The 27,977-nt window shown below is 35.0% G+C and overlaps 1 protein-coding gene, 1 long non-coding RNA gene and 1 pseudogene across 2 annotated transcripts; 2 read left to right on the forward strand and 1 right to left on the reverse strand.

Annotated features, from left to right (window-relative positions):
- The first annotated feature begins 2,844 nt into the window (after positions 1-2,844).
- On the forward strand, positions 2,845-5,037 carry LOC104647012 (uncharacterized). The gene is made up of 2 exons (XR_741213.4): positions 2,845-2,999; positions 4,779-5,037. It is a non-coding gene; the product is annotated as an uncharacterized lncRNA (long non-coding RNA).
- Positions 5,038-9,688: 4,651 nt separating this feature from the next.
- Positions 9,689-26,001, reverse strand: LOC101265915 (uncharacterized). Its single transcript, XM_004237517.5, has 4 exons — positions 25,537-26,001; positions 25,250-25,363; positions 9,945-10,028; positions 9,689-9,861 (listed from the first exon to the last, which is right to left on the reverse strand). Exons 1-4 carry the CDS (start codon positions 25,882-25,884, stop codon positions 9,805-9,807), a joined length of 603 nt encoding a protein of 200 aa, XP_004237565.1. The 5' UTR covers positions 25,885-26,001; the 3' UTR covers positions 9,689-9,804.
- LOC138348277 (large ribosomal subunit protein eL37x-like) lies at positions 15,488-15,771 on the forward strand (annotated as a pseudogene).
- Positions 26,002-27,977: the final 1,976 nt, after the last annotated feature.

Consider the following 27,977-nt stretch of genomic DNA (forward strand, 5'->3'; position numbering starts at 1 on the left):
ATTGTATTGAGCTCACACATTCAAATTATGCCTCACAAGTATTATCCACTCCTATTAATACTACTTAGTCAGAAGTAAAGGAAAATACAATGAACAATAAACTAACTATTTTTCCCGCCAAAAAGTGATCATGCTAATTGTGTGATCGTCAAGCTCAGCAATGATGTGGCACCTGCATGTGATTGAAGCATTACATGGCTCTTGAATCCAAATTGGTATCAATCGCCTCTGTGAAACAACACCCTTTCCCACAAGGGTGATAGAAGAAAACCTACTCTACAATGCAGAAGCCAACAGTTCCCAAGTTGCATGAGATTGATAAAGACCAGACCACTGGATAAGTCACTAAGCAACCGTTTGATACCATGCTTCACCATTCGGCGCTCCTAGATATATTCAGGCTCAGGGCGATAAGGACTAGACAATTCAATGACAAAAGGATGCACTATAGTACTGCAATTCATGACAAAATTTAAGCCAAGAAATATGGAAGATAGGATGCATTTGCACCTCAGGAGGGAGGAGTCTGTAAGCCACAACATCTATCTTCTCCACAACGAGATATGGACCAAAATATCTAGAACTGAGTTTGTGATATGGAAAAATAGACAAGGAAGACTGTCTATAAGGTTGAAGTTTAACATAAACCCAATCACAAACCTAGAAATGCCTATCAGTCCTATGAGTATTGGCATGTGCATTCATCCTTTGTTGGGCTTGATGCAAATGAAACTTAGCCAACTCAAGTTCAAATTGTCTGCTTAACTAAAATCCTGAACAATATCAGATTCAGAGTCACCAGGCAAGTACAAAAGATGTAAGAGAGGAAGATGACCATATAACAACTCAAAAAGAGAAGTTTGAATAGAAGAATATGGGCCAGAGTTGTACCACCATTCAACTAAGGCTAGACAAGAAACCCAATTAGCAGGAAGAAACATCTGAGATAAGTTTCAAGACACCTATTCAGAACGTCAGTTTATCCATCAATCGGAGGATGGTAAGTTGTAAAAGTCTGCATGGACACCCCCTGAATACTTAAGAATGCCTTCCGAAAGTTGCTAATGCATATAGGATCCCTATCACAGATTATAGTTGCTGGAAACCGTGCAATTTGAAAATGTTATCCAAGAAGATAGGAACAAGAGATTGAGGACTATAGGGATGTGATAAGTCAATAAAAAGACCAGCTTTGGTTAATCTATCAACTACTACCCAAATAACAGTTTTTCCTTCATATCTAGGGAGTCCTTCAATAAAGTACATACATATAATTGTCCATGGAAAAGAAGGCACAGGCAGGGACTGGACCAGACCAAAATAAGATGATGTCTCATACTTGTTCCTTTGGTACATAGCACACTTGGGCACAAAAACAACTAATATGATTGAATACACTTCCAATAAAAATAAGCCATGACCTTCTTATTAGTGGCATCAATGCCTGAATGCCCACCACTAGGAGTATAATGCCATACTGATAAAGATTTTGGCCTAAAATAAGAATCATCACTAATAACTAATTTCCCTTTTCTTCTCAGTTGTGCATTAAGCCAAGTGAGATGCTTATGAGGTTGCGCCTGCAAGTTCTGCACCTTGGATCCTAGACAAAGCATCCGCAACCAAATTTTTCTTATCCTTTTTATACTAAATTTTAAAGTCAAAAGGCAACAGTTAAGCCAATCACCTAATCTGAGAATCTATATGTAGCTTTTGCTCCAATAGATAATTCAAGGCTTTGTGATCAGTTTTAAAAATGAAGTGTTGACCAAGTAGTGAAAGCAAATATGAAGGTCAATAATTCCTTCTCGTACACAGATAAAGCAACATAGAATGCATATCAAAACCTTGCCAATGAAAGAAATAGGGTGGTCATGTTGCATAAGGATAACAAGAATGCCAATATCACTGGCATATGTTTCAACAACAAATGAAATAGAGTAATTAGGTAGAGCAGGAACATGTGCAGTAACCATTGCTGATTTCAACTCCACAAAGGCTTGAAAAGCACGGCCAGACCTCATGAATTGTCCATTTTCAATTACTCGGTGAGGGGTCTGGTAATGAAACCATATCCCTGAGTAAACTTTTGTTAATAACCTGCCATACCTACGAAACCCCTACATTGATTAAGGGTACTAGGAACGGGCCAACTCTATAAAGCCTTTATGTAACACTCCAGAAGTCCAAAATCTAATCTAGAGCCTCACATATTGAACTCAGGTTGGTAACACTGTTTTAAGGCTTAAAATATTGCATATAAATCATTTAGGAAGTTTTAGAGTCAAAACGTCAAGGAACGTCCATGACGTCCGATGGATTGTGAAAAGAGGTAATTGTGTCTTGGCATATTTCATGGGGTTTTAGAAGTCGGAATTCAATGAAATTTGGTAGGATGATGTTAAACATGTATTAGAATATGTTTGAGGTCGAAACGTCTGGGTACGACTCCCCAAAGACCACCCTAAGGGTCCTTTGAGGAGGACCCTTTAAAATGACAAAAAAGATGTCAAAAGACAGTAGCCATCTACTGTTGCCAAACGATGAGCCGTCGTCTTTTTGACGGGGCGTCGATGTCTCCGTGCCCCCAGCCTTAGACATTTTCCAAAAGTTGTCCAAAGGACTAGTCTTTGAACTTATCGACGGACGTGCAGTACGGGAGACATGGCTGGCGTCGACTGACCTACGGACCATAGGTCGGGGTGTCGTAGGTCAGGTCTGTTATGGACTGTTCAATTTTTAATGAAGCCACTTAATTAGTTAATTAGTTGGGGGTTAATTTGGGGTTAAGAGATGTTTGATTTAGTTAGTTAAGAGACTATAAAAGGTCTAACACTCATTAAACTAACCTAACACTCTTCAATTAGAAAACCCAAATCCTCCACCTTCTCTCTACTCTCTCTCTCTCCTCAATGAAGACCCTATTGGAGACCAAGGTCAAAGGGCTTAGGTCTGCAAGAACTTCACTTTCTATCCATCAATATTCAAGGATTAACAAGGTATAGGAACTCTTCACCTTTGGGACTCATTTCCCCAAAGGGTTCTTTCAAATTGATTTCCAAAAGTTGAGAAAAACATGGGTTTCATTCTTAATCCTAAATTAATGTTTCAAATTTTATTGTTCTTGATTTCTTTTTATTAGTACGAATGAATTATGATGGATTATTGGTGATTTAGGGTAGTTCTTGATGTTAGACCTAGTTCTATGAAAGAGATCATGAATTGACCCTATTTTCCTAACCCTAGGTTATGAATTGATGTTGAATTGGTTAGTGATGATGCAATTGACTTAGTTCTTGTGTTAATTAATATATTATGATATTATTAAGTCTATTATTGGATTAATATGGTTGGTTGATGGTAAGACCATGGAATAAGGCTTGTGAAAGTGAATTGGTAAGACCTATAATTTTGAATCCTTACTTCAATTGTGATGGCTTATAATTGATGCTGGTATTCAACTTAAGTGTTGGTTTTGATTAGATTATATAGGTGTTGGTATGATGAATGTAATTAAAATGTCTTGATCATATGGATTGTGAAATTTTGATTAAGGTGTAATGATATAAGGTTGATTGTGAATCACTTATGTGTCTTACTATAACATGATGATGCTAATGTGTTAATCTCACATATAAGGGTTGTTATGAAAGGAAGTTCTCATGCAATTTCAAATGATCTAATGATTATTATATACAAGGGGTTAGTCCTCTATGATCTATACAAAGCTATGATGATTTATAAAGACTTAAAGACATTTTAAAAAAGGGACTTTAGCTTAGCACTGAGTGAACTCGACAATGAGAGGTGTTGACTCCCTCATAGAAGGGAGATTCACCAAGGGTTACCATGATATAGTGTCTATAATGGAATTGTGCATAAAGAGAATCCAACATATGTCTCCTAAATCTGAACTATGTTGCCCCATAGGAATACTAGTTAGTGGATCCACCTAGAACACTATGTTCATGTTTTGGTACTACCTTGGCAAGTAGTCCACCTTCTTTCAGTGTAGGTTTTCATGACACTGGATTCCACATTAAGGCAATTGTTTCCCGAAACTAAAATGAAGTAATAAATTGAACTCTAACTATGGTGACTTAAGGGGTTTGGCTTAGTCTAGCTAGGGGTATGTGACTCTACCTATACATTGCACTAGTTGGCGAATCCATAGGAGGATGTTCCTATGTTCTTATAAAGTAATGATATGCATATGTTGACTTTACATGTTGATGATCCTATATGATGTTGGTTTCACTTATGAACATATTGTTGGTCTATATTGCTACATATGATGATGACTACTCATGATGCTATGTTATATTAAGTTAGACATTAGTTGTGATCCTTTGTTTGGTTTACTTGGGTGAGTGGGGTTATGGGGCTTCACTTGGTCATTGCACTTGTAAGTTTGGTAATAGGTTATGAGTAAGGGTCTTACATATGTTGTAATGGTATGAACTCTTGTACATACATTATTATTATAACATGATTTTGGAGTTGCTTTAGTTATGGGTTCTTATATGTTACTACACATGTTGACTTGATCTATTTGATGATGTTGATCTTGTGTTGTATATGGTCTTCTATTAAGGGATATGTGATCATTGTCTTATATGTGTTCTTGGTAGTGCACAAGGCTTTTCAAAGTAACTTGGCATGATTTTGAACAAATATCCCTTTAAGCATGATTTCAAACATTATCTGTTGATATGTTTCCATACTTAGTACAAGTGGATGTACTAACCCATTTACTTTATATTTCTACAATTATGTAGGTTCCGATTATTGAGTTCTTAGAAGGCCAATTGAAGAAGACTTGAACTCTTTTCCCAAGTGTTAGTAGATCTTTATGTTCGGGGATGTTACCTTGTTCCACATTCTAGCTTTAAAGTTGTATTGTCATAAAAACATTGTTCATTTCTTTATCATTTGGATATTTATGTAAGCCTATATTGGCATGTTTACTTTGTATTGGCTATGTCAAAGATTTGTACTCGTTTAGACGGTTCAATATCAGAAGAAGTATTAGACTAATTCTTATTTATTGATTATGTTATCTAAAAGAGAAGCCAATGCAAGATTTTTGTGTGCGGTTTCTATGTAAGCTCTATACGTAGTATGCGAGAGGTGTACGTAAACCTCATTATATAGTTGTATATGAAAAATTTAAATTTTTCTGCATTTGTAGCCTATGATATGTGATGACAAATGCTAAGAGGCTAGTCTTAGTCCTCTCCGAGGATGACGACGCCGATTACGTCTAGGGGGTTCTCCCCGATCGTGACACTTTATCTTTCTTTGGTAGTGGAAACCCCTTCATAGGATATAAAGAAAACCCCAAGTATTCGACCTTAGAAACCCTAATTACACACTTTGATTGATTTGCCAACAATTGATGGTTGATCATAAGATCAAAACTAACTTCAAATGGTTGGCATGATCTTGTAATGACCTGTTATATATCAAAATGTCATTAAAGAATATTAGTACAAATTTCCTCAAATGTTGCTGGAAAATGTGATTCATAAAACATTGGAATGTAAAAGGTGCATTAGTTAAGACATAAGGCATAACTAAGAAGTCATAGTGACCCATCTGAGTTTCGAAAGCAGATTTATGGACATTATCATCTACCATCCTAATATGGTGATAACCAGATCTTATATCCACCTTAGAAAATACTCTTGATCTTTCCAAATCATCTAGGAGATCATCAATAATAGGGATAGGAAACTTATCTTTTATTCTCACTGATTAAGATCCTTATAGTCTACACATAATCTGTATGTTCCATCTTTTTCCACAACCACCACTGGAGAAAGATAAGGGGTTATTACAATATTGAATAACAACTTGTTGGAGCATGTCACTTTCCACCTTCTCTATAATATTTTTCTTCATAGATGAATATTTGTAAGGTATGATATTAACAAGTTTGGATCCATATTGTAAATGGATCTTACGATCAAATAGAAACCTTAGAGGAGGTAAGGTTGTAGGTTTAGAAAATATCTTATGATATTGATTAAGTAAAACAACAATTTCAGGTGCTATAGTTTTCTCCTTCGGTAACTATAGGGCAAAATTCTGTCCCACGGAGTCTTCCCCATTCATAACTGGCAGCATTTGTAATATGAATAGTTCAACCTCATCTCCTGATAACTTGTTCATAGCTTTAGAACTGGTTAACCTACAATCTTCATGCACCTCTTTAAGTATATGTTTCTGCCCTTGGTGATTGAACGACATAGTAAATTTGGTAAAATACATGGTCTTTTGACCCAGTGTCTTCATCCATAATGCTCCTGAACAATATAATATCTACCAATAGGGAACATTATTAAGTTCCTGCAACATCCACTCAAAGTTCTCAACGACTTCAGTTATGGTCTCCTTAGCATTGTTACCAAGACTCATATAGCTCGTGGGAGTAGGAATAACAGTGTATCATGACCTTTTCACACAATCATTACAATAAAGTTGTATGTACTACCTCTATCAAGTAATATTTGAACTTGTCTCTTACCACTATATCCCTTCACATGAATAGTTTGAGAACCTTGAACTCCGGAAATGGCACACAGCGAAATCAAAGAAGTAGGACCATTGACTATCGTTTCACCTTTCACATACATTTTATCATTAATATGGAGATTTCAGTTCAACTTTTAGATCTTCTAACTCAATACTTTCCATTTCTAGTATATATAACTTCTTAGGGATTTTATATTTATGACCAATGTTGTACTTCCCATTGCAAAAGCAACACAACCCTTGAGCCCTTTTTGTTTGCTTTAAACCTAGGGAGATAGTTCTCCTAGGTCTGTCTTCAATAGAAAATGATGAAGTCAATCGAATTCCCTGATTATAATGGATAGGTTGTAGCCTTGCAACAAGTGTCTCCTGATGTTGCTTCCTAACTATTCTTCCTTATATTCCATATGCTCTTGGGATCTAGCTTTAGCTAGCTGAGTAGATTCTATTAGTCTAGACAACTTTATCACCTTAGACAATGTTTCTGGTTCATGTATCAGCATAGTCCCTACCAATTCATCCTTCAATCCACCTAAGAAACACGAAATGACTTGGACAGTAGTGAGATTACATTGTGTCAATAGTCTACTAAATTCAAATCAAAATTTTGATATTGTTCCAATTTTTGTTAGTTGCTTAAGTTCAAGCATAGGATCAGAAAAATCATCCCTAAATGTTTATGTTATTGCTCTCAAGTATTCATCCACCTAGGTACGTTAGGTGTAACTCTACACCACAGGTAAGCCTGGTGCCAAACTAAAGCCTTATCTTCCAAGTTCATTGCTACCTATGATTTACTGGAGTTTTATCGATAGAAAAATACTGATCTATCTGATACAACCACGTTTTTAGATGTTATCAATTGAAATGATGAAAAAGTAAATTATGATTACAATGGTTATTATTATGAAACAAATTAGGGCCCAAGATTCCATGACCACCATTTGATGGTGGTTAATTGAACGTGAAGCCGCATATATCTCCTTGGCTTGTAGGTGCAGTCGCATTCCATCAACAATGTCCTTTAATGATTGGGCTAATCTTATCACCTCTACTGGTGTACGATCTATGTTCAACCTTAATTCCTCATGTCACTCGTCCATAACAGAGTGTAGATCCAATTGTTGAGCTGTCAGATCCTCAAACTGCCCTTGGACATTATATTCAGTTGCTTCAGAAACTGTTTTAATATTTTTTCGTGGTCTCATAGTGTAAGATTATTCTACTCTAAGTTTAACACATTCAAATCATGTCTTACAAGTATCATCCACTTCTATTGATATTACTCAATCAGAATTAAAGGAAAATATAATGAAAAGTAAAAATGGATACTATAACTGGCTCTAACTACTTTTTCCGTCAAAATAGTGATCATGATAATGGTATAATCGTCCCATTCATCAATGATGTGGCACCAACCATGTGATTGAAGAATTACATGGATCTTGAACCCATATTGGTATAGTTTTCTTTCTATATTCATGCATTGACATTATTTAATTTTTTTTGTGTGTTTGATTGTGAGCATTTGAAATAAGAAAATTTTGAGATCTTGCTTCTTTTTTTTTATATAAATATTTTTTGGGCTTTTACATAAAATTCAAATTTTAATGTATGTTCATAGTGGTTCTTCTCTCTTAGAAAAATCCTCTCTAGATTTTCTTCAAAATTAGTAATAGTAAATTGAGCGATTTTCAATTGTCTGAATAAAATCTTTGTAAATAAACATTGCAAGTTTTCATAATTCTCCTCTCTGAGCTTGAATGAAATTTGTAATTGTGATAATTTTTTTGGTGGGTTTGGTTGATGGATGAAAAATTAGTGGTAGTATGACTTTTAATTTCGATAATGATAATGAAACTCGTGTTTTTGATGTGGATGATCAATTTATGGTTATGATGAATTTCAATGATAGTGATGTGATTTTGATAGTGATTTAGTTAAACTTATGATGGGTTATCAATTTTTTATGATGACAATGGTTGTGGGAAGATTCCGGTGGAAAATTTGATTATGGACAGTGAAATATATGGTGATAGAAAAGTGAACTTAATGATAATAGCAACAATGATAGTGATTTGATGGTGAGTTTGAGGGGTGTATGGAGAAGAAGAAGAAATTGGGTGACATGAATTTTTTTTAAAAGAAACTTGCATAATTAATGTGGCAGTGACATGGTGATGACATGACACGAGCGTGAAACACTTTCTCATCATGTAATTGGATGTATGTGCGTCAAGGTTGAAATAAATTAACTTTTAAGCAATTCAGGTGTTTCATAGTTCATCACAATAGTTTAAGTGTGTAACCGATTTTTTCTTACAAATTTAGGGGGAAGTTTATACATTTTACTATATTCAGAGCCAAGTGTCAAAAATACATCAATTTTTTTAATTTAAATTTTTATAGCAAGAGTATAAGTTTCATAGTTAAACTATTACCTATTAGTTTGAAAATACGCTTCATTGATGTGTACAATACACTATCTTATTTTTAAAAAAAATACTTGTCACATAGTGCCACATGGATAAAATGTTCCACCTTGACAAAAATTAAACAAACTATTAGTATTAGTTAAAAGTTAAAATTAAAATATTACAACCCAAAAAAAAAAATTAGAAGTAAAATTCAAAGTATTTTTCAGACCTCACTTCTCCACATCCTTCCTCTTAGCCCCTTCCCCAGACAATCCCCCTGTTCTTGATTGTGTCTTGTAATAATTGGACACTAACAGATAAGATGGATCAACTAAACTTCACAATTATGTAGTACCTTGAAAAGAATTTGTATTAACAAAAATGTCAAACCTTAAAAAGTAGTGAAGAAACCATTAAAACGAAGTGCTTATCAAGCATCCCATCGACTTTTCACATAAAATCAAACAAACGTGTATCGATAAAGACATGCCATAGGTTGGTAATTGGTATACTAAGAAATACTTCCCAGTGATTCAAAAGGCACATCTACCCACACCATATCAACGCAAAGTGCAAGTCCAACACCTAGGTACCTCTGAGGAGTTCAAGCCTGGTGAGGTGAATTCCACCGATATCATCCAGCAGCACATTAAAGGTCTCTTACTCGCATTAAAGGGAAAAAACCCATAAATAAATAACCCTCCACACGTGTTCCCAGAAATCCAGTAAGAATGTTTAGTTCAATGAATATACGATATATATATATTAGGAAAACAAGGTCAAAACTACATTATAAAATGACACTCTCTTAGGTATTGCCATTATATACAAAGGTAGTGACGGAAGTAGTTTACAGAAAGTATTTCATCCTAACATCTCTCTTCATGGCCTCGTATACAGCTTGAACCTGGACAAGGGCAATCGTGTCATAGAATGGATCATGGCACAGTGGATTTACAAATTTAAGGTGCAAAAGACAAAGGATATTACCTGCTCACTGGAAACAACTTGAATGGGTCCGATATTTACTGATACGTATTTTCCACCTGAAGATAGCTTCTGCTTCACCTGTCCCTGAATAGAAGCAGAAAAACCTTAAGATATGGCTCAATCTAGTTCGCCTTGACACAGAGGTTAAGGTTCGATTCAGTTCAAAAGATTTCTTGCTTTGTCCTCAAATCCTGTACATGAACTAATGGTTGCTGAAAAGCAAAAAGAGGCTCAGAGCCTCAGACTAGAAGGTTGGGACACCACCTTAAGGTATTTTGGCCCGTAAATTACTTTGGGGTTATTTGGTTGTTAGTTTGAAAGAAAGGTATTCATGTATTAAAACTCACATAGTTAATATCATGTTGGAAGTTTTTTTAGTTGCTTTTTATAAAATTCAGCAATCAAGAATGGTGTTTGATTATCATTTTACAATTATATATTAGTTTATGTGCGGTAGAAGATTGGAATAACTAATACATTGATTGTAATGCATGAATAACTAAACTTTAGGTAACTAATTTTTGTATAACTAATCTCTACATTACTAATAACTGCATAATTCTAACAAGCAACCAAATGACCCCTTACTGTATGTAGTCTGATTATTGTCAACTTTTCAATCAGTTGTGCTGACAAAACAAAGACATTCCCTCTAGAAGGTCTTATTTTGTAAATGAAGCATGTACATTTCTACCATAGATACAAACATCATAAGACAGATTTTCCCAAAGATGTAGGACATGAAACAATGACATGACAACCAATGCTTTTTTACAACCGAGAAATCATTGTTGCAGCTTTGGAACTCGGTGGGTATTGGATTCGCTCCTCTACTCTTCTCCACTTAAATATCACACTTCATTCAAAGCAGGTTTTGAATTCGCAATGTGCATCGACCCCACATCCCATGCTATAGTATCTTTACCATTGAACCAAAGCTATGGGGTCATGAAAACGAATGCATTAACTAATGATATGCCTGTATATAGCTCCGATCATTTTTTGTGACATGTGAATCTTTTTTTAAAAAACAGATATAGTTCCAATACATCATATATTATTATAAATGGAAAGATTAAAAACTCAAAGTTGAATGACCATTTTACCCTTATATTAAAATAATTAAAACAAATGTTATAAAATATGTTACAATATTTAATAAATAACTCATTTACATGAATCAAATTCACATTAGTAATTCATTTCTCTTTTGCAGTAAAAATCATGAGTATTTGAAGAGTTTTTTTAAATAAATTTGATATGGACTAAAATCATCGAACTAATTTAAGGCAAATAAAATTTACCTACTCAAAAGTCATCCGAGCTACTGCTTTAAAATACATAGCATGGTCTCCATGTAAGTGATAAGAGGATGATGAGAGATTATCAAGTAAAAAATTAGTCTTGCTCAACATTTTGTATTGCAGTAATTTTCTTTTGTTTTTATCGATTCCTTCTTGTCAAGCTTTTGTATTTTGTACATCCTTTTTTAATATTTTGATGATATGCGTTCTTATGGTTTTGTTTTTCTATTGGAATATCTTTTCTCCTATATGAAAATTAGAGTTATACAATATAATTCATGTTCAACTATATTTCTTAATTATTGATGAAATTCATAATGAAAGATTAATTAGTTAATTTGATATGTGACTAACGATAGAGTGCCTTTAGTTTAAATATATTTCGAGATTATTATTTATTAGTAGTGAGAGGAATAACTAAATAAGAAAAATCACATATGATTTGTTTAAAAAGTATTTTTATTTGACTTTTCATTTATATTGTATAATCTATTGATCTTATTAGTCTATTATTTATTTGTGGAAACATTCATTTTTCAAATTGACCAAATATCTAGAATATAAACATTCATTCTTCAAATTGACCATATATATAGAATATAAATATTCATTCTTCAAATTGACCATATATCTCGTATATGTCATTTCGAAAAGTTTGTGTTGCTCTATTTATATTAATTATTCAAAGAGAAATTTTATGAAAAAAAGAGTATTATTCTTTTCTCTTCATAAATCATATGTACAATATTTCTCTTAGGTTTAAAAGAAGATGTACATGTGATTCAATAATAAAAATAATTAACATAATAATTATGATTGGTTGCTAGTGTGTCTCGTAATACATCAAGTGTTTATATCATTTCCATATGTACCAAATTGATGATATCTTTTAGCACTTATAAATTGTATGCATCAAACCTCTATTTACTGTGATGAGAAGTTATTTATTGTTGATGTAAAATTTTAATTATGGCTGGAAAATTGTGAACTTTGGTTTCCAAATTATTGGCTGGACCCATAAATAGTTAAGTAGTAACTGTCAAAATTAGAATGTCTGCTTTTGGCTTAGAGATATTATTTTATTTAAGAGAATGTGATATTCTTTTGCCCAATTATTGAATGTTAATTATTATTTATACTCATAATTTTTTAAAATGAAAGTTGAATATGAAGATTCTCTCCACTATTCTGTAAAAACACTTTCAGAATTAAAATTTCAACATGCCTTTTAAAAATAAATTTACAAAGATTTATGTTATGTGCATAATTCAACATGAGAAAAAAAGAGAATGAGAAACTACAAATGAAGGATAACAAAAAATTCCTCAAGTATTCATAGTATATTTTTTTAGTATTTACTGAACGAAATATAAATGGTAAAGCTACTATTGCTAATTTCAGCATTTCCTATTTTATAATTCGATTTTTTAGTATACAAAAAATTAAAAAAGGGACAAACGTGCAGCACACGTTCCCTAAAACTAGTATGGCCATAAATATCAACTCCTGTCAACTCTTTGCAACACAAATACGTTGTGTAATTAGTAAATTATTAGAGTGGCTAGCATATCCCTGAATACTGACGAATACAAATACCAGTTTCAAAAAAAAAAATACCTTGTGTTATTTTATTTTATTTTATTTTATTTTTGATAAAGCTAACAAGTTTTTGTATAAATCTTCAGCATTAAGGTTGGTGTCCCAAAAATTTACATCACAGAGCTACTTACAATTGAGTAGGCTCAGCAACCCCCAAAAAAAGAAAATCTATCTCTAGGTCCCTATCTCATCTTACAAGAAAATACCTTGTGTAATTAAGATTACAACATTAGTTCACCTCTTCCATTGTAATTTTTTGTACTCATACAAGAAATACATTCTAGGAGCGCAAAATCTATAAGTCCCTCCGTTTTATGTTCTGTGACTCTATATAACTAAGCATGATGTTTAAGAAGAAAGGAACATTTTTAAACAAATCAAGATGATCCTTGATGTAAGGGGTTAGCTTATCTTGATCCTTAATATATATCATTGGATAGAAATAGTCCTTAATGTATGCAAAATGGGTGTCATTTTGATCTTAAGCCCTAAATTTAACTTTTCTCTGTTAAAGCTAACGTTTATTTTTCAAGATCATCCCTTTCTTCTCCTTGGTTGCTCTGCCTCCCTCTCTACTTCTCTCTTAGCTGCATCTTAAATAGATTTTTTAAAAAAAAAAACTTTTCATTTTTGAACTATCTTTTGAGTTGTGTTCGTTGATCCCTAAAATAGATAAATTTTACTTTTTCCACCTATATGTAGAAGTTCATACCTATCAAAAATTATTTAAAATTTGACTCCTCGTTTTCCACAATGAGCATGAATAAAGAATAAGTATTCTACAAGCCCCTCGTCTTTTGAAGCATTCCTATTAGTTTTTTACTATTTTTCTTACTTGTCAACTCTTCAGCTTTAGAAAAATTCAATACTTGGATGTGAATTCAATGATATACTTATTTGAGCAGCTTGTTTTGTTTTTCTGTTGATGATATAAATGAATTACTTTGATTGAATCCACAAAAATCATATAAACAGACAATATAATGATACAAGCAGTAGCATAACCATACTTATGACAGACACACATGATTCTCCAGTATTTTCTTACTATTAATTTGAATGAATTAGATAATTTTTGGATTGGATGAACTGATTGGTTAATTCAATGAAACATAAATCCAATAGGTGGGCTTTTTTTTTTTGCCCTTTCACTGAGTCCAATGAATTTTCAGTTGACCTAGAAGTTACTTTAGTTAAAAGGACCAAAAAATATTTTTTTTAGGTTGCAGAAGTTATGGGTGAGTTTGAATAAGCATCAAAATAAGGAGTGGATTAGAATCATCAATAAGAAAAAACATCTACAGAAGAAGAACCAGAGAAGGGGTTGGGCAGAAGAAGAGAGAAATGAGCTTGAATGGGAGACATTAGTTCTTTAATGGAGAAAAGTTAAAGTTAGGGCTTAGGACCAAATTAATACCCCTTTTGCATATATTAAGGACTATTTCTATCAAATGATATGTATTAAGGATCAAAATAATCCAACCCCTATACCAGAAGGACTATTTTGATCATTATCTCTGATATTTGTGTGGCCATCACATTAGAAACTTATGGTCTTAAGCATGTCATCACATTTGTGTGACTAAAACTTTAGGGGTAAACGGGAAGTTCAAGTTAATAATTTTCAGATTTAGAAAAGGATCATTCTTTTTAAAACAAACTTAAAAGGAAATAGGGTCACAGAAACTGGAATGGAGGGATCATAAAATTTATAATTATGACTAACTTTTAGAAAGATTACCATTATGTATAGGATGAGAGAAATTTCATGATATACCTCACAAAACTGGCATTGTTTTGTGAGGCTCTTCTATGGTTGATAAGTGTTTTTCGTAGGTCCTGATCTCCACTCACAAACAAACTCCTGTCCTATACGTCTATTTATTTTTCAAACCTTCTCTTTCAACTATTTCCACTCCCACATTCAGTACCTCCTCCTCACACACCCAAGTTCCTTCTCTCAAACTCCTCTTATACTTGAAAGGGCATAATTTTTTTATTGTATCTTCCATCTCCAATATTTTTAGCTTATTTAACTTAATATTATTAAATCATGGATGAAACTTATTTAGCTTCATGCAACTGTCAAGAATCTTAAAAGAAAATGGGTATGATATTTTTTCTGGCATATTTCAATGATTTCTTAATTACCATATGCCAAAAGTGAAATGAGTAGAACAACTAGAAAACTTATTTAGCTTCATGCAACTGTCAAGAATCTTAAAAGAAAATGGGTATGATATTTTTTCTGGCATATTTCAATGATTTCTTAATTACCAGATGCCAAAAGTGAAATGAGTAGAACACCTAGAAAAAGATCTCATGGCAAAGTCTTGTTAAGGGATTTATTTAGAACGGAAAAGGGTCATATATGCCATTGTACTGTCAGAAAAGGGTTATATTTACGCTTCATTATACTTTCAGTTATATTTGCCCCTACCATCAAACTTTGGGTTCATATTTACCCTTTCCGCTGTTAAGTTCCACAACACCCCTTTTATTGTCCTACGTGGCTTCTTTGTGGCACCTACATGGATATAAGCTTTGCTAATTTAATTATTATACATCACCCCCAATATTATAAACCTGAGTTGAGAACGCCCAAAAGGAGGTTGCTAGGGTTTCTGCAACTGCTGCGTAATGGGGAAGGAAATAGGCAGCATTGGTGAGAGGAATAAGATCCACACACTATGTGTGAGGTGTGGAAGACGAAGTTGCAATCTCCAGAAGAGCCGTTGCTCTGTTTGTGCTTACCCTGCTGCCCATAAAAGGATATACAACTGAAGTGTGAAGGCAATTCGCAAAAAGATAACTGCAATTGGCTGCATGAGGTATCTTAATTTGTAACGTCCCTCACAAGTTCAAGACCAATTTCAGAAGTTACTGAAGCAGCTATAAGAAAGAAGGCAGCAGTTTCGGCTTGAGGCCTTTGAGATAGATACTTGAGAGGCTGTTAGTGATAGCTTAATTTTGATATATTGAGTGTTAGAGACTTAGAGCTAATGGAGATAATTATTGTTTTGTGTACAAATTTGCATCACTGTTTGATTTTTGAAATCAATTTCTATGTAAAGTGGTTGCAATATTGGGGTGAGGCGTAATAATTAAATTAGAGAATGATTATATCTATGTAGGTGTCACGTACGATAATGAAAGGGGAGATGTGGAACTTAACAGTTGAAAGGGTAAATATGAACCCAAAGTTGGATGGCAGGGGCAAATATATATTTTTTGAAACTGGTATGTTTATATTCTTCAGCATTAAGGATATGCTAGCCACCACCAAAAAGTTAAACTACAGACTCCCTATCAGATCTATAATCTGATCAGTATCTTCTATACATAACTGTTTACACCAAAAGAGTAAAGATACAATACAATTCCATTTGACTTTATGAATTGGATTGGACCTATCTTCGAAACATATGACATTTCTCTCCCTCCATACTGAACACCATATACATCAGTAAATTAATCTTTACCATCCCTTTTGGCTCTTACTTCCCCCTCTTCTGGTCCAGCAGCTAAGAAGGTCTAATGTATGCTCAAGCATGACCCAGCTATAGCCAGTAATCTTGAGAAAGAAATTCCACAACTGAGCAGTGTACTTGCAGTGCAAAAAAAGGTGCTTGTTTGTCTCCTTAGTCACCATACAAAACACCTAGAAACCAATTGTCTCTTCTTCTTCTGTAGCACTTCTTGGGTTAGGCAGGCCCTTTTGATAACCAACCAAGTGAATCAACTGTTTTGATACAAACTTCCATCAATTTCACCCGTTTATCTCCAAATCCCATTTGCCTTGGGATATTGAGGTAGTCCAGTTCACATGATCAAAAGCTTTTTGTATGTCAAGCTTACACATCATTTCAGGAATACCATTCTTCCTTCTTGAATCTATGCACTCACTAGCTAATAATGCAGCAAACATGATTTGTCTGCCCTTTATGAATGCCATCTGATGGTTGTTGACTTGCTTATCTGCCACTGTTTAGAGCCTCTCAGCTAGAATTCTAGCTATGATTTTGTAAATCCCCCCACCAGACTAATAGGTCTATAGTCTTTTAACACTATGGCACCTGCTTTCTTTGGAATTAATGCTATGAAGGTTGCATTGAAGCTTTTCTCAAAAGTTTGGCTGGTGCGAAAAAATTGACAGTATTTATGATGACCTTCTTCAAGGTGTCCTAGAAAGTTTTAAAGAAAACCATTGGGAAATCATCTGGATCAGGAGCCTTCTCCATAGCGCACATGTTAAGGCATTTCATGATTTCCTCTTCTTCAAATGGCCTCTACAGCCATGCCTGTTCTTTGACAATAATTTTTGTCCCTCTATGTAGATTTAGATCTGTTCTCCATTGCCCAGTCTCCTTATATAGATCTTTGTAGAAACTTTGCACCGCTTCCTTAATACTGTTAGGATTATTTATTACAGTGCCATCCACATTTAGTTGATCTATAGAATTAAACCTTCTATTTGCAGTAGCAATTCTATGAAAAAGAATTTGTATTTTTGTCTCCCTGTTTCAGCCATTAGATCCTTGACCTTTGTCACCAAGCGATCTCTTCATTTTTTGCTACGTCTTCATATTCCAAACCCGGGTGAGTCTTCTACAACACTTCATCATCAGTGAGTGGTCTTACTTCCTGCACAACTTCCCAGTTTGATATTTGGGCCAAAATATCCTCTTTTCTTTGCCTCCAGCTTCCCCTGTTTTCTCTGCTCCATTCCTTCAACTTCCCCTTGAGCAATTTCAGCTTTTCTGCCAACAGATAGCCTGGTCTGCCATTTATATTGGAAGAAACCAACCATTCTATGACTTATTTCCTTGAAACCATCAACTTCTAGCCACCAAGAAGTCTTTTGGGGTTGGATCAGATATTAACTTTGGTAGAATGGTTTGTTTGATTTGAGAGAAGCTCTCCTCCAATTCTGCACAGTGTAAGAATCTATCAATTCTGGAGGTGCAATCAAAACCCTCACCCCTTCTCCAAATGAAGGATCCTCCAAATAAAGGAGGATCCACCAATTCTAATTCCTCTAAGCAATTGGAAAATTCAGCCATGCTCCCACTTAACCTGCGGCAGTTTGTTCTCTCTGAGGGATATCTACTGACATTAAAGTCACCGCATACTATCCATGGCCCAAGACATGTACTTCTCACATTGATCAACTTTTGTCAGTGTGTCCTCCTAGTCACTCTATTGCAATCAGCACACACACCAGTCAAATGCCAGCTCCAGTCATCATTGAAACTGGTGAACTTGCCAGTTATGCAGGGGTAAATATAACCAAAAAGTATAACGAAGGGTAAATATAACCCTTTTCTAAGAGTAAGGGCAAATATGACCCTTTTCCCTAGTTAGAATGTTCCATTTTTCTCTTTCCAGCAAGTATTATATTTGTGCTCTTTGAGTTGCCTTAAACTGCCTTTACTAAAACGAATTTTAGCAACTATCGCTGGAACCAGCATACGATGAAACAGAAACAGAACAAAATTTCACCTTTTTTGTCAAATATAATAGTTACCACCAGATTTACCTCACCTTTTTTTTGGGTAACCCTGGTGTCCAGGCCAGCTTTCACACACCTCGACTAATTCCACGGGATATCTGTCTCCTCCCACCAGCAGGTACCAGTAACTCTGTCCAACAAGGCTAAAACAGATAGAAAGTATCACCTAGGTTTTATGTCTCTGTTGGGATTTGAACATGAGACCTCATGGTTTTCAACCAACTTCATTGACCACTAGGCCACACCCTTGGGTGCATATAACCTGCAAATTTACCCAAGTTTATTCTCTTTTTATTTTGACTAGTTCAAATTCTTACATTTTGCTGCAATATACTGTGATTCTCTTTTCCTTATTCTGTTTCTCATTCATTACTTTATGAGTTTCTTTGGAGTTTGTTGTTGGACTCACCGAGCTATTGATGTTAGAGAGGAAGGTGTGACAACAAAGAAAGGCCCACGAAGAAAGGTACTGGGAGTGTGAAAACAAGCAAAGTCTGGGAAGTAAAAAAGAGATAAAAGAAAAGGCGAAAATGAGATATTAGAGAATGGGAGTTTGTTTGTTTGGGATTGGGACCCACAAAAGCGACATGCCCTGAAATAAAAAGCTCCATACAACTAGTGTCAGTTGTGTGAGACATAATAATAATAAGCTTCATAGAATGATTGGAATGACTTCACAGAGAATGGTGGTCGACTCTGCTCATTCACTTCGGAAATTATTGTTTACAACATCCAGGTGCAAGCAATATCAATGAAATGATATTGACTTATGAAACAAAAAAAGTCGGACTATTCCAACATTTCAGTGTAACATCGATGGGATAATCTTGACTAAAAGTAATCAGATGCGAAACTAACTTGTACAAAAAAAATGACTTGCAATATCTGGTCTCAGTTCATTCCTGAAATGAAATTTGTCATTTGAGTTCCAAGAGAAAGTGAAGTTGAAGATAAAAGGATTGGATGCTTGAGATTTGTGAGATCTTCCACAAGGAATACTCTAGAGAAGAGCAGGTGGTGGCACCTAAAAGATTGATCCCTCTTCAGGAAACCGTTATGCCAATATTTAATTATATACAATTTTGACACTCTAGTTGAACTAGGGCCTACTGTCAAGAATATCTATATTTGTTCAAGGGAGCAGTGTAGAATATCTAGTATGTTAATTAGGAGATTACTTTCGAACAATACACTCCTTGTAAATAAGTAACTAATTAAAATGGTCAAACAAGTGAAACAACACTCTTACAGCTTTGGTCTAATGGACAGAGCACAGTGCGTGATGTGTGGGACTGTGGGTTAGGCACATGTAGGGGTTCCAACCCTACCATGTACAAGAGCCCGATATTTAAGTAGAGAAGGGTAGGGCCAAACCTATTATCTACCAAATTTTGAACCGTGCATCACTGGAGGGAATTGCCAGTTATCAGGAAAAAAATACAGACGAACAACTTCCAAGTCCTCCATAAAGAAGACACTTCGTATTGAATTTTATAGTTAAGAATAATAACAGATTCTGCATCTCCTTATTTCACATGATATCAGAGCCAACAAGGGGAAATATCGGAGTCTAAATGCTTTGTCACCGGAAATGTTTTCTTGCAAGATTGGAAAGTGATTCATTCATTTTCTCCAAAACTGTATCAGTCCTTAGGAAATTGCTCAACTAACCAAATCAAAACTTCGACTCAACGAGATAACGTAGCATTCAATATATCTAATCTCATCAGCTTAGTGACACATTTTCATCTCCAATGGGTCCATATAGCACCATCAACGATATCATTTGCCCGTCTGCTCAATCATCACACCACATAAGCAAATTACATTCCCTCCAAGGATTTCATGACATCCTGAATTGAATTAAATCCAAATTTGACTCCTAAACAACAATGGAAACCAAGAACCATAGTTCGTCTAATGTTTACTTCTTTGAAGAATTAGATTCTTGGAGGACGATTTCATTTTGAAGCGAACCAATATACAGGTCATGACCATAGGCTAGGATTACTTATCCATGTTGCATCGCAAGCCATCAAGAAATAAAATCATTATACTTTTTGGTACTAATTAAAGTAAGTTCCTAAAACTCAAGGTAGCTAATAAGTCTTCAACCATCTCCTTCATACCGATAACTCAACATGCCTCACTCACACTTCATCTTTTGTTCACTCAATTTCTGATTCATGTACCTTAGATCACATATCTGGTAGATAATCTATTTATATCAATCCACTCCTTTATCACTATCCATAGTCAAACTTATCAATGGTACCAAAACAATGCCTAAGGACACCTATCAAGTCTCTATTATTCCATTAAATCCTTATTGATATGGTATTTGATTTTCCATATTAAGTTTCACATAACTTATGTGAGTTCAATACCGAAAACCAAATGTTGTATTGACTATACAAAAATTATATTAATAATGAAATCAAATATTGTATAAGTTAGAGTCCGTTTGGATTTTTAGAGGGAGGAGATTTTTAAATGGTTCAGCGTTTCTTTGGTGATGCCAAGATCCGTGAAGGAGTTGATGTTCAGCTGTAAGAGTGGAGCTAGGAGAAGAAAGCACAAGGCCTGGAATGTTACTCCTCTTGCTTTAATGAGGGCCATTTGGAGATGAGCTTTTGCTCATTTGAGGAGTAGACTCCATTCCCTTATTTACTTTAGGCGCACCCATGTAGTTTCTCTGTATATAGAGGATTGGGTGTATTTTGGAGAGAACAATTTTTTGTAGGTTTCTCCTCTTTTTGGTATACCTTGTAAATGGTCAAGTTGACCTTGTTATTACCAAAGAACCCTTTTACTTGATACAAAAAAAAAAACAATGCAGTAGGTCTTTAGGAGATTCTGGCATGAACCAGTAACTTCAAGAAAATTTAAGAACATGCATCATGGTTTGTGATTCTGTGATGGATAAGCAAGTGTATTGCATCTTTATTAACTTCTTAACACATAATCATCTATTCCATATAGTTATACTTCTTTGTAGACTGTGCAGGGTCAAGCAGTCTCTCCTATACTAGCCATGAAACAATTCTACCTTGTAATGTGTTCTGGTTCTCCATATCAATTTTATGGGCATACTTATTCTTGTTCATTTTTAGACAAAAAATTCAAGTTTCATTGTGAATAGGTCATCCATATCCTATGTTCCTTCCATACTGTCATATCTGGCATAAACTGTTGCCCTTGGATGCTTTCTGTCATCAGCAGTTCCCGATCATTTAACCTTCTCTTTGAGCGAAACTGGCTTGGTTCTTCTTATGGTGTCAAATGGGTGAGTTGGTCAAATTTGGGCAGGTCAAAACAGTTGAGTGAATGGACGGGTCATGACCTAACTCACCTAAAGTCTGTTTCGGCCAAAATGGGTTGGATTGAGATAGGTTAAATTGCAGGTCATAAGTCAACCCACCCAATAGTTATTGATATTGAAGCAACACTGAGTCAAAGTTACTCAAAGCTGGACAGACTTAGGAGGGATTTTCTGTGGCATGGTTGTAAATAGGGCAAAGAATATAAACTAGTCAATTCGCAGATAACATGCACAGTAGAGAACAAGGTGGTTTGGGCATCAGAAATTCGAGAGCACAGAAAAATAGTTTATTGATGATATGGCTCTGGAGATACAATGGGGAGGATCACGCATTATGAAGGGAGGTAACTAGACACAAGTTTGGTGAACTCAGCCCATGGTGTACCAACGTGAGCACTGATACTTATGGAGTTGGAGTTTGGAAGACCATTAGAGCTCTATGGCCCAAACTGGAAGGGAACTCTCAGAAGAGAGTTGGAGATGGGAAAAAAACAAAATTCTGGAATGATGCTTGGAAGGAGCTAAGTCCATTAATGGAGATTTCTCCAGAGCGGTTTAATCTAAGCGACAACCCAGATGGCGCCATTTATGATATGTGAAGTGCACAGGGATGGAACTTATTCTTCAGGAGATTGCTAAATGACTGGGAGATCGATAGACTAGTCGATTTGCTAAATAGGATTTGATGATTTCAATGCCGCTACTGCTGAACCAGATACATTAAGATGAAAACACAATATTGATGGGCAATTCTCTGTTAAAAGGGTTTATGAAAAAGAAGAAAGGGTAGAGTGTAGAGGGCAACCAAAAATATGGAGAAACTTATGGAATAGTCCATCCCCAACCAAGGTAAAATGCTTTACTTGGTTGGTGGTAAAAGAGCATGCCTGACACAAGAAGTTTTGAAGAAAAAAGGGGCCATCATAGTTTCCCGGTGCTTCTTATGCAATGAGACAAATGAAACCAACAGTCATCTATTTTTGCACTGCACCTTTACAACACAACTTTGGTCTCTATTTCTCAACATAACAAAGACAAGCTGGACTATGCCGGAGCATACTGCAGATTTGCTTAGTTGCTGGATGAAAAGAGGAGACAGAAAAAGTCAAAAGAAGTGGTGAAGGATCATCCCACAATGCATCTGGTGGATAGTTTGGAGAGAGAGAAATGGGAGGTGTTATGAAGATAGTTCCAATTCCATCCAGAGAGTTTTGAGGATATAGACTAGTTTGTAGATTTATTAAGATCTGGGTAAGTATCTTGTTTTCTTGTTGTTGTTTTTTTTCTCTAACAGTTTTTTATGGTGTTCAGCATGTTCTTAATGCTGAGGAATATATATTTACCAGTTTCAAAAAAAAAAAAACTACTCAACATTTGCTTGGGTCAATGTTGAGTAGGTGAGATGTAGGATGGGAAGCGGGTGGAAGGTGGCGTGAAGATGGTGCTTTTAGTCTTAGTCAATGTTGGACTTCGACCAACAGTCTAACACTTAGATCGCAAGGAATTTAGAAGAAGCATATCTCAATAACTGAATTCTACAACTTTGGCCCTTAGACAATACTTTGACACAAACAGAGTGCAACTGAAGAATTCCATGGGTTTATTAGCTGATCAATTTAATATATGGGTCAATTCAGATAACAACCCAATTGACTCATTAAGAAAATACGTATGACCCAACAATAAAAGTTTGGGCGAGTTCGGAGGATTACACATTTCTAGGTCAAATTTGACACCTTAAACAACTATAAACCTGATATATAGTCCAACAAATAGGGTCTGGAGAGGGTAGAGTGTACACAGAGCTTACCTACCTTACCTCTATCTTGTTAGGTAGAGAGGTTGTTTCCGGAGGGAGTAATAATTTTTCTTGCTCATTTTCCTTCTCTGTACTTATGGACGAGACAAATCATATCACATAACTATACCTTTGAAGAGAAGACAACGATGGTTCTTACGTCAACGGTCAATCTGACTTTAAAACAAGACAGTAATTCCACTGACCCCTTAAAAATCACCCACAACTCTTGTGTCTGACTGACTCAACTATACCAATTAATACTTCTCTCTGTCCCTTTCTTTTTCTATATACCAAAGGAGGGGACAGATTAGACCACACAGAGGCAGATGTAGCATACAAATATCGGCTTCATTTGAACTCAGTACTTTCAACACAGAGAATAATTTTTTATGTAAAAATTACACAGAAAGTTGAGATCCTTGGCTCTGTTTAGATTTTAGATTCAGAAATCCTGTTTTGTTGATAGGTTGTAATCATGGTTTTCAGGATAACCCATGTACTGGTTTTAGTCAATACAGACGAATGTTACCTTGCTCAAAAAAAAATATTGCACCAAATAGTAGATTTGTAACCATATCTTTAAAGATGTAACGGGTTCAATCCTAAGAACCTTAAATGTTGAACCCATAGAACTTCAATCTTTTTTTAAAAAAATTAATCCAATAAACTTCAATCTTGGATCCGCCTTTGAAGACAGAGATAGTTTTTACACCGCTCTAACTTAACTAGGACAATAATTCTACTGCCCCTTTGACTCTTCAAAATCTCCTTCAGGTAAGATAGAAGATCACTTAACGTTTCATGTTGAACTGGTGCTGCTGAGCCGTCTTGAACTAGTCAGTAAAGTCAAGAACTCCCAATTCCATTGTTGTTTATTTCACATCTCGTTCTTCAATTTTTTGTATTCTAACCTCATAGTGTGGTTTTCATCTACTGCAATACACTTGGTGTGATTCTGACATTGACAATTCATAATTTGCATCATTTAAAATATTCAGTAGTGCAGATTAAATTGAGCCGAAGAGTAATTTCAGCAAGCTTAGAAGCTCAGAAAGCTCAGTAAGACCCAAGGTTGGTTGTTTAAGTTTCAATCATAACTGGTAGAACTTGACTCGAATTACAGCAGTATAAATGCTAATATTATACAGTGTAATTCTTTGAAGAGAACTTTCTTCACTTACATCTCCAGTAATACAAGGAGTAGTCAGTTTTCAGTGTAAGGAAACTCTTTCAGAAGCTTCTCAATGTTATCATATGATAGCTAAGTTGAAGAGAAATATATTTTTTTATTAATTTGGCTTTGGAGATCACGTTTTTTAACTCATTCCCCATCAACTTACAAACAGCTGAAACAGTTTGGACAATATATAATACTTCATTGTAGGAGAACTGCAATTGAGCAGCATTGAACAGCTTGACATAAAGAACAACCCCAGAACCTGTCCTGTTTCCTCATCATATAAAGTTATAAGCATACAGAACTTATCTTTGGCAATAACATAGCTAGCTGTTATCCATTCACACAGTTATAATTGTTTGGTTACTTGATTCAACTTCTACCCAATATCATATAGAGGTCAAGCACAACCGATAGTTTATGATCTCTATAATAAAAGAGAATAAGCCAAGTATGGCAAAAAAGAAATAGGACAAACCAACTAGTAATAGAAGAATCAAACTAGTCATGTAATCCTCCAAAATTCCAAATTTAATCCACATACTTGAATTAGTGGTCTAACTATTCGTACATTAAGTAATTCCACTTACCTGGGGAACGGGCTGTTGTATCACTGACTCTACAGCAACAATCATAGAATGCACAAAATCATCACCTCCAGTACCAATAGCTGTAAAGCCTCTTTCAGTTGGGTAAGAATTCACCTTTTAAGTATAAAAGTATTTATCAGTTTCTCATCAAAGTAAAACAGTAGTTGTGAATCTTGCGATCGGTTATGAGTGATTAATCATCTCTACAAATATGACGCATTTGGCATTAATCTTTAAATCTTTATCTAAATTGCAGACAAATAAAAATTGGGTTTAGGAATTCGCACCTTCTTATCGAGAGCTAGCCACTCATTAGTTGAATCATCATGCACGGTGCCTCCAATAACAACATTGGTAGTTTGTCCAACTCTCCCTTCTGTCTTGGACACTTCTGAAATGGCCTTAAGGACAACTTCTTGAGGAGGACCCTGTTCATCTGGGTTTCCGTTATTGGAGCAATTAAGAAACTGAGTTCTTCTATAATTTGGGGATTTACATTTACAGCGACAAGGGAAAATGGATAAAGAAGATTTGTGGTTATAAAATAATGGTAGAGGAAAAGAGGTGGGATTCCTTGGAAGAGATAACCATGGTTCCTTTGACAATACCGTTCTCAACACACTCCTGCACGCCATTCTTGATAATCCTTCTCTACACTCTTTCAGAGCTATATGCACAAGTGAACCAACGGTTTTCCGACCTCACCAGCTTTTGCTTTGGCTGTAACTTCAAATAAATATGGACTTGGCCCCAAATATTTATTTGTTTTATTTTCAACAATAAAATATAGAGTATATAAAAATTATATTTGATGTTATAGCTATACTTTGTATAATTATACTCCATAGCTAACATAAATATGTATATTTCGCTATACATATAAAAAAAATAGTTGTATAATTCGTTGTACATATACAAAGAAATCAGTTGTATACATATACGAAAAAAAACAGTTGTATACAAACGATCAATTGTATAATGTTGTGTATGTATAAAACGAGAAAGAGAGAAAGTCAAAAGAAAATTTGGCAGAGAAATATTTGTATTGTATAATTATAATTATATGGATGAAGATATATGTATTTGCATTTGTATATACAATTTTCTCTCCCTTTATACAAAAAGAAACACAATTTATACATTTTGTTTTTTGTTTGTATAAGCGAGAGAGGCGAGGGCGGCGAGCAAGATATGAGAGAATGACGAGCGAGATCTGGCAGAGGGGAGAGAGGGGAACAAAAATATATGTATAGATACAATTTTTTCTCGCTTTATACAAACACAAAAATATTTTATACATTTGTGTTTGTATAAAAGCGAGAGGGAGCAAGCGAGAGAGGGAAAGTAGCGAGCAAGAGTTTGAGGGAGAGAAACGACTAACAAACAGTTTGCTCTAGGGCACAATTAATCAAAGTGTAGTTATGACATTTAATTTAATTTATTAATTTGTCATTATATACAATTTTTCCTAACATATACCATAATAGAGGAGAGGGTTTTTTATTTTATTTTTCATCTCTTCCCCAAATTTATGAATTATTATGTGGGTTTCATAAAGGCATACAAAAGATTAGTCATAAACATAATATCAATTCGGGAGTTATGAGGAAATATTATAGATTTGTGGGAGCTAATATCATTAAAATGAGGAGTAGAGACTTCATTTCTCGAAAAATGGATATCCACAATTAGTTTCATAACACGCCTTTTAATTGTTCATGCCTTGATTGATAATGTGTCTCATTAAAATTATTCTAGAAAAATATTGTTGGAATTTTTTAGTGAAGAAAAAAGAGTAGACATATCTTCTTTTAATAGGTATTGTTTGTTGTCTCATAAAGATCTTGCTAGAATAATTCAATGGGACAGACCTAGCCAAGGAAAAAAGTGTGGGTATTTTATTCACCGTTTTGAAAACATCACATTATTTCTTAGAGACTGTCATGCCCAAAGGGTACCCCCTAGACGTAACATGGCGTACTTGACTTCGAAGGGGTCGCATACAAGCCCTTAGCATAATCATAACATAAAATCATAGAAATCAAGGGAAACATTAAAACATATTTAAACCACACAATCGAAAACACTTTCATAAAGCAAACGGGAGACTTTTACTAACTCTGTAAGGACCATCAAATGAATTTAGGTGGTTAGAGACTCATATGTGTCTAAAATGGATTAAAATATGTTAAACAAATGTTTTACAGTATGCATACTTGATTTGAATTCATTTGGAGGACAAACGTCCAATGATGTTCGAAAGTTAGCCTTGAGACGTGCATGTATGTTTTGGTGTGTCTTGACATGTTTTACGAGTTTTTTTTGATTGAAACTTATGTGGAAGGTCCCTAACATGTTAATGAGTATATTTATATTGGAAACATCCGGGTACGACTCCAAAGGACCCCCGCAAAATTCCCTTAAGGAGGATCTCAAACACTGCCAGGCATTGCCTTGGTAGTGTCAAACGACGGCCTTGAATGACGCCTCGTCAGTGAACCTACACCCCATCGATGGAGGCATCGTTCAACACTTAGCCTGGTGAAGGATCAAGCCAAACGACAACCCTCCGACCCAAACGACGGTTGCCAATACGACCCGTCGATGGGTCTACTAGGCGTCGTTTAGTGGCGTCAATTCAGCATGCCATTGCCGCCAAGCATACTATTTTATTAAGGGGTGAATGAGAAATTTACCCCACGTTCCCAAACTACTATAGACGATTATT

The sequence above is a fragment of the Solanum lycopersicum genome, chromosome 4 (genome assembly GCF_036512215.1).
Source record: "Solanum lycopersicum chromosome 4, SLM_r2.1".
NCBI lineage: Eukaryota > Viridiplantae > Streptophyta > Magnoliopsida > Solanales > Solanaceae > Solanum > Solanum lycopersicum.

Bases quoted from the DNA above. Each gene is read 5' to 3' on its own strand.
- LOC101265915 (XM_004237517.5), bottom strand. From the start codon at position 25,884: ATGGCGTGCAGGAGTGTGTTGAGAACGGTATTGTCAAAGGAACCATGG. The intron at 25,364-25,536 runs GTGCGAATTCCT...TATACTTAAAAG, and splicing joins GGCTAGCTCTCGATAAGAAG to GTGAATTCTTACCCAACTGA. The intron at 10,029-25,249 runs GTAAGTGGAATT...GCTTCTATTCAG, and splicing joins TACAACAGCCCGTTCCCCAG to GGACAGGTGAAGCAGAAGCT.